Source organism: Ovis canadensis, chromosome 7, assembly GCF_042477335.2.
Source record: "Ovis canadensis isolate MfBH-ARS-UI-01 breed Bighorn chromosome 7, ARS-UI_OviCan_v2, whole genome shotgun sequence".
Lineage (NCBI taxonomy): Eukaryota > Metazoa > Chordata > Mammalia > Artiodactyla > Bovidae > Ovis > Ovis canadensis.
Window position 1 is genome coordinate 13572848 of NC_091251.1, and position 19629 is coordinate 13592476.

The 19629-nt window shown below is 41.6% G+C and overlaps 1 protein-coding gene across 1 annotated transcript in view; it reads left to right on the forward strand.

Moving 5' to 3' along the window:
- REEP5 (receptor accessory protein 5) overlaps positions 1-19629 on the forward strand; it is a 49342-nt gene that overhangs the window by 11562 nt on the left and 18151 nt on the right. Inside the window, exon 3 of the mRNA XM_069595257.1 lies at positions 15633-15771. Coding sequence (XP_069451358.1) covers positions 15633-15771 — 139 coding nt within the window. The remainder of the gene's footprint in view (positions 1-15632; positions 15772-19629) is intronic.

The following is a 19629-nucleotide window of genomic DNA, read 5'->3' on the forward strand; positions in this document are numbered from 1 at the left end:
TCCCTGTGAACTTTAATGAACTGTTTTTTTTGTTCTCTTCATGGAGGCCCTGGAGATAAGATCTATTTGTTCTTCTGAGCTGCCTTCCTCTTCCCCCTGTCCCAGAGCTTTCTGTTTCTAGGACTTTGAATGAGGACTCCATTTTTCAAGTTAATATCCTTGAATAGTATTTAAAACAAGTACAGGGACTTTTCTAATGGTCCAGAGGCTAAGACTCCACACTCCCAATTCGGGGGGCCCAGATGCATTTCCTAGACAGGGAGGTAGATGCCACAGTCCATGACTAAAAGACCCTGCATGCTGTAACTAAAGACTGAAGCTCCCCTGTGCCACACTAAGAGCCAGGACAGCCAAATAGATAAAAAAATATTAAAAAATAAAATTAAACAAATATAAATATTTATGGGACACTTTACGATATTTAATGCCTATCAATAATATTACCAAGTAATCAATTTTGAGAATAAATCAGTAAAGCAGAAGTTTAAAAATAGTTTCAAAAATTGCTAATGAAATTACTTTTCTAGCAGTTGAAATATAAGCAGGGGCTGCAGAAACCTATGTTGACTTCATACTAACACTCTCTGGTTCCTGGGAGTGGAGCTGTCATCTGCCCCCTCACAAGGCCACTATATATATCCTACAACTTCTGCTGGTGGGGCCAGGTGACCTAGTGAAGGGATCACTTACATGGCGGTGGTAACTCTAGATTGTTCTGTACATCTTGATGTGGCCCTCTTTCATCGGGAAAGGTCAGTTCAGGTTGTTCCTGCAGAGCTTGTAAGGGTGCGTGAGTGTAAGTTAAATTTTCCAGCACATACCTGACGTAGACGTTATATTTACAGAGCCATCAGTTTCATCGGCAGAGGGCTGTCCCAGTAGAATTTGCATCTGCTGGTGTTTTCTGTTCGTTTATTGAAGTATAGTTGGTTTACATTGCTACGTTAGTTTCTAGTGTACAGAAGGTGATTCAGTTTTACATATATTTTTTTTTCCATTATGGATTATTACAAAATACTGAATATAATTCCCTGTGCCATATAGTAGGACCTGGTTGTTTGCATCTGCTATTCTTTTAATATTGCCTAGTGAACAGTCTAATGCTTTCTGTTTTGAATTATAAAATGTTAGCTAGAAGAGGTCTTAGAGATCAAGCTGCTGGAACTATAGCTACCTTTAACATATTTGGAAACTAAGGTGACAAAATCAAGTTTTACGACTTAGTTCACAAATCTGCTGAGGCAAATTCAGGTGTCGGGAAAGGGTGTCTGACTCCCCTGGCCTGCCCACTGCCAATATTCCTTATGCTTTATATTCAACCATTACTGACGCTTCCATTTTGCATTAAAAAAGTAGCAAACAATTGGTAGATATGATCACCATAATTAAACACCAAAATATTTGACCACTAAAAGACTGCTTTTGGCTTTTTTGTATTTCAACTTCCATTAGAGTTGTTTTATAGAGTCATGTTAATATACATTTGCCTGCAAATTTAGCTTATATTAAGCATTTCAGTAAGTCGGTCATTTTGTGCTATAGGGGAACACTATTAAAAATTAAAGGAGCATGGCATATTTTTTCGTTGTTCTTGTATAGTCATCTTAGGAGACAGTTTCTACATATTTACGAAGCAGGTTTGCTGTAGTGATTGTGTCCTTCTTTTGCGTAGGGAGGAGGGTTGGGTATGATGGAAACAGTGAAGAAGCAAACTGTTCCTTTACTTCTTTACTTGTTTAGTTTTTTCTCTTTGTTTATCTCTTTCTCTGTTGGTGTTCTCTCTTATTTTGAAAGTACACCTACTCTGCAGCAGAAAACAAGTACTTTTCTGAGTGTCTATAGTTTCTGATCTTTATTTCCATGAAGAAAAATCTCTTCTTTCAGTTCAGTTCAGTTGCTCAGTCGCGTCCGACACTGTTTCCCCATCTGTTTCCCATGAAGTGATGGGACCAGAGGCCATGATCTTTGTTTTCAGAAGCACTCCTATGCATAGTGGTCACAGTGTGTGTCTGCTGTATCGAAGGGATTCTTAACGTTCTGGTCCATAGTCTTCATATTCATGCTTCAAATAATGTACCTTAAACTCTGGAATATTTGTTTTTAAATGTAACTTAACCACATTTGAAACAGAACAAAGCAAATGGACCAGAAGTAGACTCCTTTCTGTTCCTTACCAACAGCACATCTCAAAGCTTTTTATTTTTATAAGCCTTTTTTATGAATTTTTTTTGATGTCCTGTCAGTCTGGAAATATAATCAACTTATTAAAATTAAAATCCTGTTGATGAGTACAACTGGTTTCAGTAGTAAAGCCAGTGCTCTGAAGACATTCAGTAGTAATACTTCATTTTACATCATTTGGCTGCTGCTGCAGCAGTGTCTTCAGAGCACTGGCTTTACTACTGAAACCAGTTTAATATTAATGCTTAATTTTGCATCACTTGGCTGGTTTGAACTATAGTGACTAAGTTACATGTGAACCACATAGAGTCTGGGCAGTGTGTACCCAAGTTTCTTTCGTGTGAGTGATCAGAAGCATATATAATGCACCTGATAATTACTAGTTGAATTAACCCTTGGGCAAGTAGATTAACTTTTATAATATTCAGTTTTCTCTATGTAAAAGGAGGGGATAATTTAAGTTAAACACTAACAGAATCAACATTTTAGGAACTGCTTAAATAAGGGTGGTTACTTTTAATTAACCACCCTTATGGCAGAAAGTGAAGAGGAACTAAAAAGCCTCATGATGAAAGTGAAAGAGGAGAGTGAAAAAGTTGGCTTAAAGCTCAACATTCAGAAAATGAAGATCATGGCATCTGGTCCCATCACTCCATGGGAAATAGGTGGGAAAACAGTGGAAACAGTGTCAGACTTTATTTTTTTGGGCTCCAAAATCACTGCAGATGGTGATTGCAGCCATGAAATTAAAAGATGCTTACTCCTTGGAAGAAAAGTTATGACCAACCTAGACAGCATATTGAAAAGCAGAGATAGTACTTTGCCAACAAAGGTCCATCTAGTCAAGGCTATAGTTTTTCCAGTGGTCACGTATAGATGTGAGAGTTGGACTGTGAAGAAAGCTGAGAGCCGAAGAATTGATGCTTTTGAACTGTGGTGTTGGAGAGTCCCTTGGACTGCAAGGAGATCCAACCAGTCCATTTTAAAGGAGATCAGTCCTCGGTGTTCATTGGAAGGACTGATGCTGAGCCTGAAACTCCAATACTTTGGCCCCATCATGTGAAGAGTTGACTGATTAGAAAAGACCCTGATGCTGGGAGGGATTGGGGGCAGGAGGAGAAGGGGACAACAGAGGATGAGATGGTTGGATGGCATCACTGACTCAATGGACATGAGTTTGAGTAAACTCCGGGAGTTGGTGATGGACAGGGAGGCCTGGTGTGCTGCAATTCATGGGGTCGCAAAGAGTTGGACACGACTGAGCGACTGAACTGAACTGAACTGAACTTTTAATTAACATACGGGGGAAAACTGACTTAATCATAGTCATGGTTCTCTTACTCATGTTATTGAACTTAAATGATTAAGGAAAAACCTCTTAAGTAGTATTTTACCTTATTTTTTCTACTTATTGTTTTTTGTTTCTTGTCTTATTTTTTCCTGTACTTAGATATCAGCAGCTTAAGACATCATTGTTTAAGGAGCAATAAGGTACAATAAAGTTTTGTTTTTCCAAGTTATAAATATGTGTTATGGCTAGTGGTTTTCTTCTGTTTTGGTACAGTAGTATACTTGTTCCTAAGCACTGGGCATAATTTTTACTAACAGTTTTAAAATATTCAATCTATTTTTTACTTTGTTTTGCTTCCATTGACGTTTCTAGTTTGTCTTAACTCATTCATTGGACCTTTCCCCAAGCACACTTGTGCTGCTTACTTAAGAATGGAACTATCATTTGACTGTTTTTGATTTTCGGTCCTGCAGCGTCACTGTTTTGGCCCCAGAGCTCAGTACAGTGTCATGCATGGTCCGTGCTCCATGTACGCTTGCATTTGAACAGGTCTGTCACGGATACTCACGGTGGATTACCTAGACAGGGCCTCTCTGGCCATTTTACCACCAAGAATTGAGTGGAGAAAAGTAATGCTGGTTTGGTTTGGTTTGGTTTGTACTGATGGTAAAGAATCTTATGTGTTTTTTCATTGCCTTTTTATCTTAAGAAAAATTACAACAAAGAAGATTAAGCCAGATTGTCTTATTCCCTCTTAGAAGTTACCTTTAAAATAGCTCATTTGAAATATAGGGCATAGGAATAAATAATTGCAAAATGGCTTAACTAGCTTTATTTGTCATCTATATTGTCATCTATAATATTTATTTGTCATCTGTATTATGCTTCCCCTTCATTGTAGACATAGGCGTATATAATACTAAATATAATGTGCACACAGCTTATACTCCATACTGTCGTAGAAAATGGACATTTTTAACTTAATGACCTGAATGTATTGAAATACTCATTAACCAGGAATAAACTTTGAGTCTGAAAAAGTTATTATAGTGTAAAAAATGCTTAACTTCCAGGGGCTACCTGGATAGCTCAAACAGTGAAGAATCTGCCTGCCATGTGGGAGACCTGGGTTCGACCCCTGGGTTGGGAAGATCCCCTGGAGAAGGGCATGGCAACCCATTGCAGTATTCTTGCCTGGAGAATTCCATGGACAGAGGAGCCTGGTGGGCTACAGTCCATGCGATCTCAGAGAGTTGGGCACAACTGAGTGACTTTCAATTTCACATCAACTGTCTTTAGCTTACATGATTTCTTTCTAATGAAGTACTTAGGGAATTTACAGTTTACTCATGTCTGTGGGTCACAGAACACTTAGATTTTCTGAATGCTGACTCTTAATTTGGAGGGAGAAAATGCTGATAGACCGTATCTACTTGAACTTTGGTTTTTTCTACATCTGTTCAGTGCTGTACTTCGGCTGGTTTTGGTTCATGATCTTACTTTTAGGAAGCAGCAGCAAAGAAACAGATGATTCGACACGGTGGAGGCAGCCAGTTCAGTCACTGGGGCTGGGTAGTCCGGATGAGGGCTGGCCAGTGATTCCATCTCTGCCAGTGCCAGTTCAATACCAGTGTCAAGACTTTTGGCCAGTCTCCGTGTAGACCTGAAAAATGTTTTAAGCAGTGTCCACGTTTATTACATTGACCTGCAAATAGGATTTTTGGATTTCACCCAACCCTTTACTTTCTGTAGCATTTTGGATTAGGAGAGTGAAGTACAATTAAAATCCATGAGTAATTCTCTAATCTCCTCTTTCCTGTATTAACAATGCTATTAATCCTTTAAGCTCTGCTTAGCCAGAAGGACTGGAGTGTTCCTATTGCTTTCTTTTCTTTTTAATCCTTTGCCTCCTATGATAAGAATAAATTATCACCATATTATAATTACTACCTAATAGAGTAATATTTCTGAGTGCTTACCCTGTTTAAATGCTTAATATGTATTAACTAAGTTAATCTTCATAGCAACACAATGAGGTTTATCATCCCTACTTGACAGATGAGCTCACTAGGGCCCAGAAAAACTCCCCCAAGTTCATGTACCTAGTAAGTGGTAACACCAGGATACAAAGCTATAAGCCAAGGATAGTAAAATAATGTAAAGACAGATGAGCATTGGGAAGGAATGAAGGGGAAAGCCTGGCTATTTCATAATTCAGTGTAATTAATCATCTTTTGCTAGTTTGCTTTGTATAGTAGGAAATTCACTTCAGTTTAGTTTGGTTGCACAGTTGTGTCCGACTCTTTGCCCTCCCATGGACAGCAGCACGCCAGGCCTCCCTGTGCATCACTAACTCCTAGAGTTTATTCAAACTCATGTCCATTGAGTTGGTGATCCCATCCAACCATCTCATCTTCTGTCGTCCCCTTCTCCTCCCACTTTCAATCTTTCCCAGCATCAGGGTCTTTTCCAATGAGTCAATTCTATGCATCAGTGGCCAAAGTATTGGAGTTTCAGCTTCAGCATCAGTCCTTCCAATGAATATTCAGGACTGATTTCCTTTAGGATGGACTGGTTGGATCTCCTTGCAGTCCAAGGGACTCTCAAGAGTCTTCAACACCACAGTTCAAAAGCATCAATTCTTTCGTGCTCAACTTTCTTTATAGTCCAATTCTCACATCCATACATGACCACTGGAAAAACCATAGCTTTGACTAGATGGACCTTTGTTGGCAAAGTAATGTCTTTGCTTTTTAATATGCTGTCTAGGTTGGTCATAACTTTTCTTCCAAGAAGCAAGCGTCTTTTAATTTCATGGCTGGAATCACCATCTGCAGTGATTTTGGAGCCCCCCAAAATAAAGTTTTTCACAGTTTCCGTTGTTTCCTCACCTATTTCCCATGAAGTGATGGGACCAGATGCCATGATCTTAGTTTTCTGAATGTTGAGCTTTAAGCCAACTATTTCACTCTTCTCTTTCACTTTCATCAAGAGGCTCTTTAGCTCTTCTTCGCTTTCTACCATAAGGGTGGTGTCATCTCCATATCTGAGGTTACTGATATTTCTCACAGCAATCTTGATTCCAGCTTGTGCTTCTTCCAGTCCAGTGTTTCTCATGATGTACTCTGCATATAAGTTAAATAAGCAGGGTGACAGTATACAGCCTTAACGTACTCCTTTTCCTATTTGGAACCAGTCTGTTGTCCTATATTCAGTCCTAACTGTTGCTTCCTGACCTGCATATAGGTTTCTCAAGAGGCAGGTCAGGTGGTCTGGTATTCCCATCTCTTTCAGAATTTTCCACAGTTTGTTGTGACCCACACAGTTGAAGGCTTTGGCATAGTCAATAAAGCAGAAATAGATGTTTTCTAGAACTCTCTTGCTTTTTTGATGATCCAGCAGATGTTGGCAATTTGATCTCTGATTCCTCTGCCTTTTCTAAATCCAGCTTGAACATCTGGAATTTCATGGTTAACTTACTGCTGAAGCCTGTGTTGGAGAATTTTGAGCATTATTTTACTAGCATGTGAGATGAGTGCAATTGTGCGGTAGTTTGAGCATTCTTTGGCATTGCCTTTCTTAGGGGTTGGAATGAAAAGGGACCTTTTCAGTCCTGTGGCCACTGCTGAGTTTTCCAAATTTGCTGGCATACTGAGTGTAGCACTTTCACAGCATCATCTTTTAGGATTTGAAATAGCTCAACTGGAATTCCATCACCTCCACTAGCTTTGTTCATAGTGATGCTTCCTAAGGCCCACTTGACTTCACATTCCAGGATGTCTGGCTCTAGGTGAGTGATCACACCATCATGGTTATCTGGGTCATGAAGATCTTTAGTGTATAATTCTTCTGTGTGTTCTTGCCACCTCTCCTTAATACCTTCTGCTTTTGTTAGGTCCATACCATTTGTGTCCTTTATTGAGCCCATCTTTGCATGAAATGTTCCCTTGGTATCTCTAATTTTCTTGACGAGATCTCTAGTCTTTCCCATTCTATTATTTTCCTCTATTTTTTTGCACTGATCACTGAAGTAGGCTTTCTTATTTCTCTGTGCTATTCTTTGGTATTCTGCATTCAAATGGGTATATCTTTCCTTTTCTCCTTTGCCTCTTGCTTCTCTTCTTTTCACAGCTATTTGTAAGACCTCCTCAGACAACCATTTTGCCATTTAGCTTTTTTTTTTCTAGGAAATTAGAATGAGGAGGAAATTCAGTTCAGTTCAGTTCAGTTCAGTTCAGTCGCTCAGTCGTGTCGACTCTTTGCGACCCCATGAATTGCAGCACACCAGGCCTCCCTGTCCATCACCAACTCCCAGAGTTCACTCAAACTCACTTCCATTGAGTCAGTGATGCCATCCAGCCATCTCATCCTCTGTCGTCCCCTTCTCCTCCTGCCCCCAATCCCTCCCAGCATCAGAGTCTTTTCCAATGAGTCAACTCTTCTCATGAGATGGCCAAAGTACTGGAGTTTCAGCCTCAGCATCGTTCCTTCCAAAGAACACCCAGGACTGATCTCCTTTAGAATGGTCTGGTTGGATCTCCTGGCAGTCCAAGGGACTCTTCAAGAGCCTTCTCCAACACCACAGTTCAAAAGCATCAATTCTTCAGTGCTCAGCTTTCTTCACAGTCCAACTCTCACGTCCATACATGACCACAGGAAAAACCATAGCCTTGACTAGATGGACCTTTGTTGGCAAAGTAATGTCTCTGCTTTTGAATATGCTATCTATGTTGGTCATGAGGAGGAAATTAGAATGAGTCAATTCATATGATGGGTGGTGTGACTTTCTTTTCTCCCTCTGTGTCATTCTATGTATTGTGAAAAAAAGTGTCCTTTTGCTCAGTTGTGTCCGCTCTTTTGTGACCCCATGGGCTGTAGCCCACCAGACTCCTCTGTCCATGGAATTCTCCAGGGAAGAATACTGGAGTGGGTAGTCATTCCCTTCTCCAGTGGATCTTCCTAATCCACTGATCTTCCTGATCTTCCTAAAAGCCTGTGTCTCCTTCAAGAAGGCAGATTCTTAACTGTCTGAGCCATCTGTGTGGAGTGAAGTACTTTAAATGCCCTAAAACACAATAGATTGTGTCCAATCATTGTTAGGGAAGTTTGTTTGTTAGAAAATCATGAGCAGTTTTTTCAAGAGAGAAATTAAATGAATGTGTGTGCTGTTCACTTCAGTGTTTTAACAAGGCCCTAAAGAGACCTCGTCTCATAGGAGACCGCAGTTATATATAGTCTGGTGCCCTGTGTTTTTCCCCCCAAATAGAAATATTTGTCCTCACTTTTGTTATTAAAAATAGTACATGCCGTATATGTATAACTGATGCTCTTTGCTATACACCTGAAACTAACATTGTAAGTCAGTTATAGAAAAATTTTTTAAAAGATGCTAGTATATTCTCACAAATATAGAGAATAAACTCGTTGTTACCAGTGAGGAGAGGGGTGGGGGTAGGGGCAATATAGGGCTAGGCGATTAAGAGGTATAACTGTTAAGCATAAAATAAGCTACAAGAATATATTGTACAATGCCAAATATAGCTAATATTTTATAATAGCTATAAATGGAATATAACCTTTCAAAATTGTGATTATACTGTACACCTGTAACTTATATAATACTGTACACCAGTCGTGCTTCAATGTAAAAAAGATAGTACATGCTCATTGGAAGATCTTAAAAAACCAAAATTCTACGATCCCAATACTGAGGATTAACTGTATTCAACTTGAAAAAGGTATTTCTAAATGCCATTCTTGGTCTATAAACACAGATAGTTTTCTTTTTTCTTTTAAATACAAAATTAGTAATCTCTTTTTGACACTCAGCCCTGTATCTTAGACATCTGTCCCTGTTAAGGAATATCCTTTTAAAGGCTTCAGAAATATTTCACTGTATGGATATACCCAAATTTATTTAAACAGTCCATCCTGCCCTTAAAAAATTGTATAAACACACGGTTCTATGATTTCTTCTGCTATATTCTTTGAGTTGAAAGTCATTTAAATATCACTCTTTCCTCTCTGAAGTTCATTTTATTTTGTGTCTGTAAAATGTAGAACTTGAACTAGAACTTTAAGACATCTTCCAATTCAACAGTCTACAATTTCTAACTCTGCTCAGTGAATTTTTAGGCCTGCTTGCCAACCATCTTCCACACTGCAGGCCCGTCTCCTGCTCACCCAGGCCTTGCTTCCTTTTGCTGCCTGCGTGAGGGAGGTGGATCTATGCCCCTGACCCGTGCCCCTGGAGCAGGAGGCCCAGCACCGAGTTTAGGTGGCTGTGACCGTGGGCAGGACTGTGCTGCCCCGGGAGTAGAGCTGAGCCCACGGTTGCTGCTGGCTCTGCTGTTTGAGGTGACGTGGCCTGGAGAGAGCAGGGCCCAGGGCTCTGAGAGCACAGGGGAACTGTCGCCAGCCACTGGGGCGACAGTCCCCGAGTCCCTTTAGGATCGAGCTTTTCTCCTCTCCTGGCTTCTCATTCGTGGCTGCAAAGGGGTCGCCTGCCCTCTGGCCATAGCTTTTTGGAACTGATTCCGTCATTTTGCTTTTCTGTCTTAGAAATGATATGACCAGGTGGTACTGGAACTGGATCTTGGAGCTCGTGGTTCTGAAACTTAGCTGTGTGTTCGAATCACCTGCTTACGTTTCTAAAAGCATGTACTTGGGCCTGTTGGAGAGCTTGAGCCACTAGGTCTGAAGGACCTGCTGTATATAGTTTTTATATATTTATACACTATAAAAATATAGTGTATACATTGTTTAACTGTTCCTGAGGTGATTGTGGATCATCATCTAAGTCTGAGAACCGGTGGACTAGGGCACCAGCTTGGAACACCAACTTGAACATCCCGTCCGCTTCTAATGGTCCTCCACCTCAAGGAAGCAGGATGAATGGCCCTTCAGGAATCTGGATGTTGAGACCAGGACCTTTCCCCCTGTTAGTCTGCTCCGTGCCCAAGTTGACCTCTCCAAGCCTTGATTTTCTCCAATAGAGGACTCTTGTCCCTTCCAAAAGTCAGATTATGAACTTTTCTGTATCTGTATGAATGAAACTAACATTTACTGACTGCCCACTTAGTACCAGACACTTTGCTATAAGTGCTGTGCAAGCGGTAGTGAGTAGTTCTCCCAACTAGGAAAACAACTTGGGATAAAGAGACAGACACAGGCTTTGTGGGAGCACACCTCTGGGTCCCCTGCCGATGTGGATTTTCTTCCCTAAGCCTCAGTTTCTTTCTCTCAAAAATGAGAATAACATTACCTGTTACATAGGCTATTCTGAAGGTTAAGTTAAATAATTATTAAGTTCCTATCCTTCCCATTTTTTATCTTTGCCCCTTTAGCTGAAGACCAAAAACTACAAATGGCCTAAGGATAGAGTTGCATCTTAGGATTTCTTGAATCCTGTATGTTGCCTGGAAGGTTGATAAATCTTCATTCTGATACAAGTTAAAATACTGTTTGCTGCTAAGTCACTTCAGTCGTGTCCGACTCTGTGCAACCCCATAGATGGAAGCCCACCAGGCTTCGCCATCCCCTGGGATTCTCCAGGCAAGAACGCTGGAGTGGGTTGCCATTTCCTTCTCCAATGCATGAAAGTGAAAAGTGAGAGTGAAGTCACTCAGTCGTGTCTGACTCTTCACGAACCCATGGATTGCAGCCTACCAGGCTCCTCCGTCCATGGGATTTTTCAAGAGTACTGTTTAGCAAATGTAAATAAAAGGCAGCAGAGTGGTCAAAGATGCAAAGGGCCCAATTCCAAAGGCTTCTCCATATCAACAGGCAACTCTCAGATAATAGCAGAGGATCCAAGTGTGTGTGTCCTCAGTCACGCCCGACTCTTTGTGACCCCGCGGACTGTAACCCGCCAAGCTGCCCTGTCCGTGAACTTTTCCAGGTAAAAGTACTGGAATGGGTTGCCATGTCCTACTCCAGGGAATCCGCCCAAGGATCCAACTTGCATCTCTCGCATCTCCTATATTGGCAGGAGGGTTCTTTACCACTGTACCTGGGAAGCCCGAGAGTCCAAGAGTTCAACTCAGTTCTAACACTGTCTACCCAGAGACAGAATCAAATTACAAAGCTAAAAGGCTCAGTCCAACAAGACCTCCTCACGTTTGAAGCACCTGTAACAAGCCTCGGTTGTTAGTCTGTGCTTCTGACCAACTGGCTGTCAACTAGAGGTTCCTGCATCCCCTCTTTAGGTTTAATTAGAATGACTCACAGAACTCACTAGATGACCAATCTATTATAAAAGGATTAGAGGAAGCAAATCAATAGCCAGACGAAGAGATACATAGGGCACTGTTTATTTTTCAGTTTCTTAATCTGTGGACTAACATTTTAAAAATAATTATAGTCTTTCCAAGGCTTTAGCAAAAGCAAAAATAAACAAGTGGGACCTAATCAAACTTATAAGCTTTTGCACAGCAAAGGAAAACATAACCAAAATGAAAAGATAGCCTACAGAATAGGAGAAAAGATTTGCAAACAACGTGACTGATAAGGAATTAATTTCCAAAATATACAAACAGCCCATAAAACTCAGTAACAAAAAACCCAAATAACCCAATCAAAAAATTGGCAGAAGACCTAAACAGACATTTCTCCAAAAAAGACATACAGTTGGCCAAAAGGCACATGAAAGGATGCTCAACATGCTAATATTAGAGAAATGCAAATCAAAACTACAATGAGGTACCAGCTCACTCTGGTCAGAAAGGCCATCATTAAAAAGTCTAGAGGGCTTCCCTGGCAGTCCAGTAGTTAGGAATCTGTTTGCTATGCAAGGGACACTGGTCTGATTCCTAGTCCGGGAAGATCCCACATACCGCAGAGCAGCTAAGCCCACACGCCACAACTACTGAGCCTGCGCTCTAGATCCCGTGAGCTGCAGCGGCTGAGCCCATGCACTGCAACTGCTGAGGCCTAGAGCCTGCTCTGCAGCAAGAGAAGCCGCTGCAGTGAGAAGCCTGTGCGCCACAATAAAGAGTAGACCCTGCTGGCGGCAGCGAGAGAAGGCCCGGGTGAAGCAAGGAAGACCCACCACAGCCCAAATAAATAAGTAAATCAGCGTACAAATCTGATAAAAGAAAAAGTCCTACCGTGTTGTTGGGAATGGAAATTGGTGCAGCCACTGTCTAAAACAGTACGGAGATTCCTTAAAAAACTAAAAATAGAGTTGCCATGTGATCCAGTAACCCCACTTTTAGGCATTTATCTAGATAAAACCCTAACTGGAAAAGATATTTGTCCAATATTTTTAGCAGCATTATTTACAATAGCCAGGACGTGGAAGCAGCCTAAATGTCCATCAACAGATGAATGGATAAAGAAGACGTGCTCCATATATGCAATAGAATATTGCTCAGTCAGAAAAGAATGAAACGATGCTCTCTGCAGCAACATAGACGGACTTAGAGATGATCATGCGAAGTGGCGTCAGACAGAGAAAGACAGACGCCATACGCTAACACTCCGTGTGGGATTTAAGATGCAGCACAAATGAACTTAGGCTCACAGAGGACAGACTGTGGTTGCCGAGGGTGGGGGTGGGGCTAGGGGGGATTAGTTTAAATTAGCAATTTGGGATTAGCAAATACAAACGGTTATATGTAAAATACATAAACAGCAAGGTCCTACTGTATCACACAAGGGACTATCTTCAATATCTTATAATAAACTACGTATATAATGGGGCTTCCCTCATAGCTCAGTTGGTAAAGAAACCACCTGCAGTGCAGAAGACCCAGGTTCAATTTCTGGGTCAGGAAGATCTCCTGGAGGAGGGATAGGCTACCCACTCCAGTATTCTTGGGCTTCCCTCGTGGCTCAGCTGGTAAAGAATCTGCCCACAATGCGGGAGACCTGGGTTCAGTCCCTGGTTTGGGAAGATACCCTGGAGAAGGGAAAGGCTACCCGCTCCAGTATTCTGGCTAGAGAATTCTGTGGACTGTATAGTCCATGGGGTTACAAAGAGTCGGACATGACTATCAATCTGTCAATATAATATCTATCATATCTATCAATGTAATAGAAAAAGACACACACACACACACACATATATAACTGAGTCACTTTGCTGTACACCAGAAAGTAACACAACATTGTAAATCAACTATGCTGCTGCTGCTGCTAAGTCGCTTCAGTCGTGTCCGACTCTGTGCGACCCCAGAGACGGCAGCCCACCAGGCTCCCCCATCCCTGGGCTTCTCCAGGCAAGAACACTGGAGTGGGTTGCCATTTCCTTACTTCAGTAAAAAAAAGTAATAATGACATAGAATGGAACTAAAAATATCAGTGGTTTTGTAAATGTTGTTGCCCCTTTGTCCAGGGTAAGATGTATAAGAAACAAATTTTTATGATACTTAGTAATTGTTAAAAATCCGCTTAAATGTAAATAGATAAACCATGCGTGCTTGTGCTACATCGCTTCGGTCCTGTCTGACTTGCAACCCTATGGACTGTAGCCGGTCAGGGTGCTCTGTCTGTGGGATCCTGCAGGCAAGAATACTGGAGTGGGCTGCCATGCCTTCCCCCAGGGGATCTTCCCCAGATACACTATATTCTATGCCAAATAAAGCACAGCAGGAATAAAAAACCTTCCATGTGATGGATGTACATTTGCTAGCGCTTTGGTTCACACGCTTGCCTACTTTTTCCTTTGACTTCTATCACATCCGCTGGTTTCTACCTGAGGAAAGCTAAAACACAGACACAGTTGACATGTGACAAGCCATTATTTTATAATTAGCTCTCTTCAGTTTATTTTGTGATTCTGTATTTACTCTTGATGTTCAAAACACATTCGCGTCATCGCCCTCTCCTCGCCTTTTCCTCACGTCATTAGCAGTCATTTCGGTCAGCTATAATTTTTCCGCACTTGGTCATTTTCTTAAAACACACGTGTAGGCAGGCACACATACACCCATGGCTGCTTCTGGTTAATGCAGATTCTTTTTTAGGGGATGATTCAGCATGATTCATCAGACTGTTTCTTTGGCAAACCGCTGTTACCAAGTAGTCAATGTATTTTCAGTAGTTAACTCATTGCATAAGCTAAGCAAGATTCATATTTCTTCTAGTTTACTGATGCAGTCCAGCTCAGTTACGATAAGTATCCAGACATGTCAGGATAGGATAAAATATTATGGAACTGGGTCTTAGAATGAAGGGATTTTTAGGACTAGAAGAAATTCCTGATTGAGAAGTAAAAGAAGGTTATTCTAAATTTAGTTCTATTTATTTACAGAATGAATTTTGTTAAGAAGTAGTTGATAACTAAGAAAGTCCTAGTGTTAACTGATAAGGGGAGGAAAGTTCACCGCCTGAGGATCACGTGTCAATAGTCAGAACCAATGTTAGTTTTCACGAAGTATGTTAGTTTTGTTACGAAGTATGTTATGAACTCTGGAAAGCGTTCTGGAGCTATGTTTCCCAAGATATTGTTTATTGAAATGCCTACTCACTCATGATGTACTTCAGCTACAGCGCAAAGAACTGGAGTGCATGGGTGAAGCCTTGATATGTCCCTAGCAGCAGGACCCCACTTGGAAATGGGGGTCGCTCTAGTTTCCACTCATTAGTGCTGTCTCCTGGAGAAGGGAGTGGCACCCCACTCCAGCCTTCTTGCCTGGAGAATCCCAGAGATGGCGGAGCCTGGTGGGCTGCCGTCTACGGGGTCACGAACAGTCGGACACAACTGAGCGACTCCACTTCCACTTTTCACTTTCATGCATTGGAGAAGGAAGTGGCAGCCCACTCCAGCCTTCTTGCCTGGAGGATCCCAGGGACGGGGCAGCCTGGTGGGCTGCCGTCTATGGGGTCGCACAGAGTTGGACACGACTGAAGCGACTTAGCAGCAGCAGTGCTATTTCCTGGAGCGGTGGTGGAGGCTCAGGCAAGGTGGGGACTCATGGGACAACGGTGCTGGCATCTCTGGTGACCAGAGGACTGGTAACGAGTAGTTATACTAGCTCGTCTTGATATTTCTACTTTGCCGTCTGTTTTCATGTTGAATTCACGCATCTACTGTCATGGTACATATATTGCCGGAGTTTTTCAGTTGGTATTGAAGGGCGGCATGAAAGTATAATGATCGAAATTGTCTCATTGAGATCTTACTGCATAATACACTTGCTTTTGTATTGCCTTTCAGAATGAAAGCCATAGAAAGCCCCAACAAAGAAGACGATACCCAGTGGCTGACCTACTGGGTAGTATATGGTGTGTTCAGCATTGTCGAATTCTTCTCTGACCTCTTCCTGTCCTGGTTCCCCTTCTACTACATGTTGAAGGTACGTTGGCTCTTCCTGAACTGCCGTTGTTTTCTTTCATCTGTGTTTTAATTTTGCTCCCTACGACTAAAATAAACTCGATCTCAGGACCTGTATACAAGGAATAGGAACAGATGCTTGAATGTTAGACATCTCTGGCTCTGCCTCAGATTATGTAAACAGGAAGAAAGAACTCAATATAGCTAACTATTTTGTGTATCACCTTGGAAATAGCCAAAGCAATTATATCTGTGACATGTGTTTGATAATAGTAAAAGATGGAAATACTGTGAACCAGCACAAGCATTGCTCTTTGCCAAAATCCTATCTTCATGCACTGTTGTCTGTGTTTGATGCATAAACATTGCAAGTTTTATCAGTCCATCAATTATTCACAGTTGTGTGCTGGAGTCTTTATATCTGGACAAAAAGTACTGATTTCTTATATAGGTTTGGAAAAAGAAGGTGTGAGATCAGCTGAGGAAGTCATTTTAATAACTCTGACAGGTCCATTAGTCTGGCATCAGCCCTGCCGCACCTTGTGTTTGGCAGAGGACTTACTTTAGTTATAACTATGTGAGGAAAAGCAGTAGGAAGTTGAACTTTTTCCTAACGGGACTGTATCAACTCTGGACTTGCATCAGAGGCAAATGACAATGAAGAAGTTCACACCTTTTAATAAGTGGTTGGTTCTTTCTCTCTAAATGGCGATTCCTCGAATGTCTTCTGTGGAAGAGGCCCTGCTTCGCATGAGCGTCATAGGATGCAAATAGTGCCTCGGGCTCACTGAGCTAGACTGCCCCAGCTGCAGGGGGTATAAGCCCCGCTCTTATGAATTATGGGTTCTCTTCATACTCTTTAAGTATTTGTTTTCGTAAGAGTTACAAGTGAAAAAAAGTTTAAAGACTCAAGTAAGAGTACACGTGAAGTTACACAAAAATAGTTTGAGTTACATATGGAACAGTTTAAAGACGCGACTAATTCTCTAGGAGTTTTGAAGATCTGCATTCCTGCACCCTGTATTGCCTCTCTTAAAAGTTATTTTAGTTTCCCTCAAACCTAATTGTTTCCTATGTATATTTAGACCTGTTTTGAGTGTCCTTGTTATTTTAACTTGTCCTAAATGTCTACATTTCTGTTTACTTTCTTTTTAGACTTTTTTTTTCCTTCCTACAATTTTTTCTTTCATATATATTTTTAATTAATTTTTTATTGAAGGATAATTGCTTTACAGAATATTGCTGTTTTCTGTCAAACCTCAAAATTAATCAGACCTAGGTATACATATGGAGAAGGCAATGACAACCCACTCCAGTACTCTTGCCTGAAAAATCCCGTGGACGGAGGAGCCAGGTAGGCTGCAGTCCATGGGGTCGCTAAGAGTTGGACACGACTGAGCAACTTCACTTTCACTTTTTACCTTCACGCATTGGAGAAGGAAATGGCAACCCACTCCAGTATTCTTGCCTGGAGAATCCCAGGGATGGCAGAGCCTGTGGGCTGCCGTCTATGGGATCGCACAGAGTCGGACATGACTGAAGTGACTTAGCAGCAGCAGCAGCAGCAGCAGGTATACATATATCCCCTCCCTTTAGCAACTCCCACCCCTCTAGGTTGAAACAGAGCCCCTGTTTGAGTTTCCTGAGCCATACAGCAAATTCCTGTTGGCAGTCTGTTTTACACAAGGTAATGTAAGTTTCCACGTTACTCTTTCCATACATCTCACCCTCTCCTCCCCTCTCCCCATGTCCTTAAGTCTATTCTCCATGTCTGTTTCTCCGTTGTTGCCCTGTAAATAAAATCTTCAGCACCATTTTTCTAGATTCTGTATATATGTGGTCAGTTAAGATCAGTTCAGTTGTTCGGTGTGTCCGACTTTTTGCGACCCCATGAACACAGCACATCAGGCCTCCCTGTCCGTCACCAACTCCTGGAGTCTACCCAGACTCATGTCCATTGAGTCAGTGATGCCATCAACCATCTCATCATCTGTCATCCCCTTCTCCTCTTGCTCTCAATCTTTCCCTGCATCAGGGTCTTTTCAAATGAGTCAGCTCTTTGTATCAGACAGCCAAAGGATTGGAGTTTCAGCTTCAACATCAGTCCTTCCAGTGAATATTCAGGACTGATCTCTTTAAGGATGGATGGTTGGATCTCCTTGCAGTCCAAGGGACTCTAAAGAGTCTCCTCCAACACCACAGTTCAAAAGCATCAATTCTTCAGCGTTTAGCCTTATTTGTAGTCCAACTCTCACATCTGTACACGATCACTGGAAAAACCATAGTCTTGAGTAGATGGACCTTTGGTGACAAAGTGATGTCTTTGCTTTTTAATATGGTGTCTAGGTTGGTCATGATTTCCCTGGTGGCTCAGACGGTAAAGTGTGTGTCTACAATGTGGAAGACCCGGGTTTGATCCCTGGGTTGGGAAGATACTCTGGAGAAGGAAATGGCAACCCACTCCAGTACTTTTGCCTGGAAAATCCCATGGATGGAGGAGGTTGGTCATAGCTTTTCTTCCAAGAAGTAAGCGTCTTTTAATTTCATGGCTGCAGTCACCATTTGCAGTGATTTTGGAGCCCCCCAAAAATAAAGTCTGCCACCATTTCCACTGCTTCCCCCTCATTTGTCATGAAGTGATGGAACCGGATGCCATGATCTTAATTTTCTGAACACTGAGCTTTAAGCCAACTATTTCACTCTCCTCTTTCACTTTCATCAAGAAGCTCTTTAGTTCTTCACTTTCTGCCATAAAGGTGGTATCATCTGCATATCTGAGGTTATTGATATTTCTCCTGGCAATCTTGATTCCAGCTTGTGCTTCATCCAGCCCAGCGTTTCTCATGATGTACTCTGCATATAAGTTAAATAAGCAGGCTGACAGTATACAGCCTTGACATACTCCTTTCCCTATTTGGAACCAGTCTGTTGTTCCATGTCCAGTCGTAACTGTTGCTTCCTGACCTGCATGCAGATTTCTCAAGAGGCAGGTCAGGTGGTCTGGTATTCCCATCTCTTTCAGAATTTTCCATAGTTTATTGTGATCTACATAGTCAAAGGCTTTGGCATAGTCAATAAAGCAGAAATAGATGTTTTTCTGGAACTCTTGCTTTTTGGATGATCCAGCAGATGTTGGCAATTTGATCTCTGGTTCCTCTGCCTTTCCTAAAACCAGCTTGAATATTTGGAAGTTCACAGTTCACGTGTTGCTGAAGCCTGGCTTGGAGAATTCTGAGCATTACTTTATTAGTGTGTGAGACGAGTGCAATTGTGCAGTAGTCTGAGCATTCTTTGGCATTGCCTTTCTTAGGGATTGGAATGAAAACTGACCTTTTCCAGTCCTGTGACCACTGCTGAGTTTTCTAAATTTGCTGGCATACTGAGTGCAACACTTTCACAGCATCATCTTTTAGGATTTGAAATAGCTCAACTGGAATTCCATCTTCTCCACTAGCTTTGTTTGTAGTGATGGTTCCTAAGGCCACTTGACTTTGCATTCCAGGATGTCTGGCTGTAGGTGAGTGATCACACCATGATTATCTGGGTCATGAAGATCTTTTTTGTACAGTTCTTCTGTGTATACTTGCCACCTCTTCTTAATATCTTCTGCTTCTGTTAGGTCCATACCATTTCTGTCCTTTACTGAGCCCATCTTTGCTTGAAGTGTTCCCTTAGTATCTCTAATTTTCTTGAAGAGATCTCTAGTCTTTCCCATTCTATTCTTTTCCTCTGTTTCTTTGCACTGATCACTGAGGAAGGCTTTCTTATCTCTCCTTGCTATTCTTTGGAACTCTGCATTCACATTGGTGTATCTTTCCTTTTCTCCTTTGCTTTTCACTTCTCTTCTTTTCACAGCTATTTGTAAGGCCTCCTCAGATAG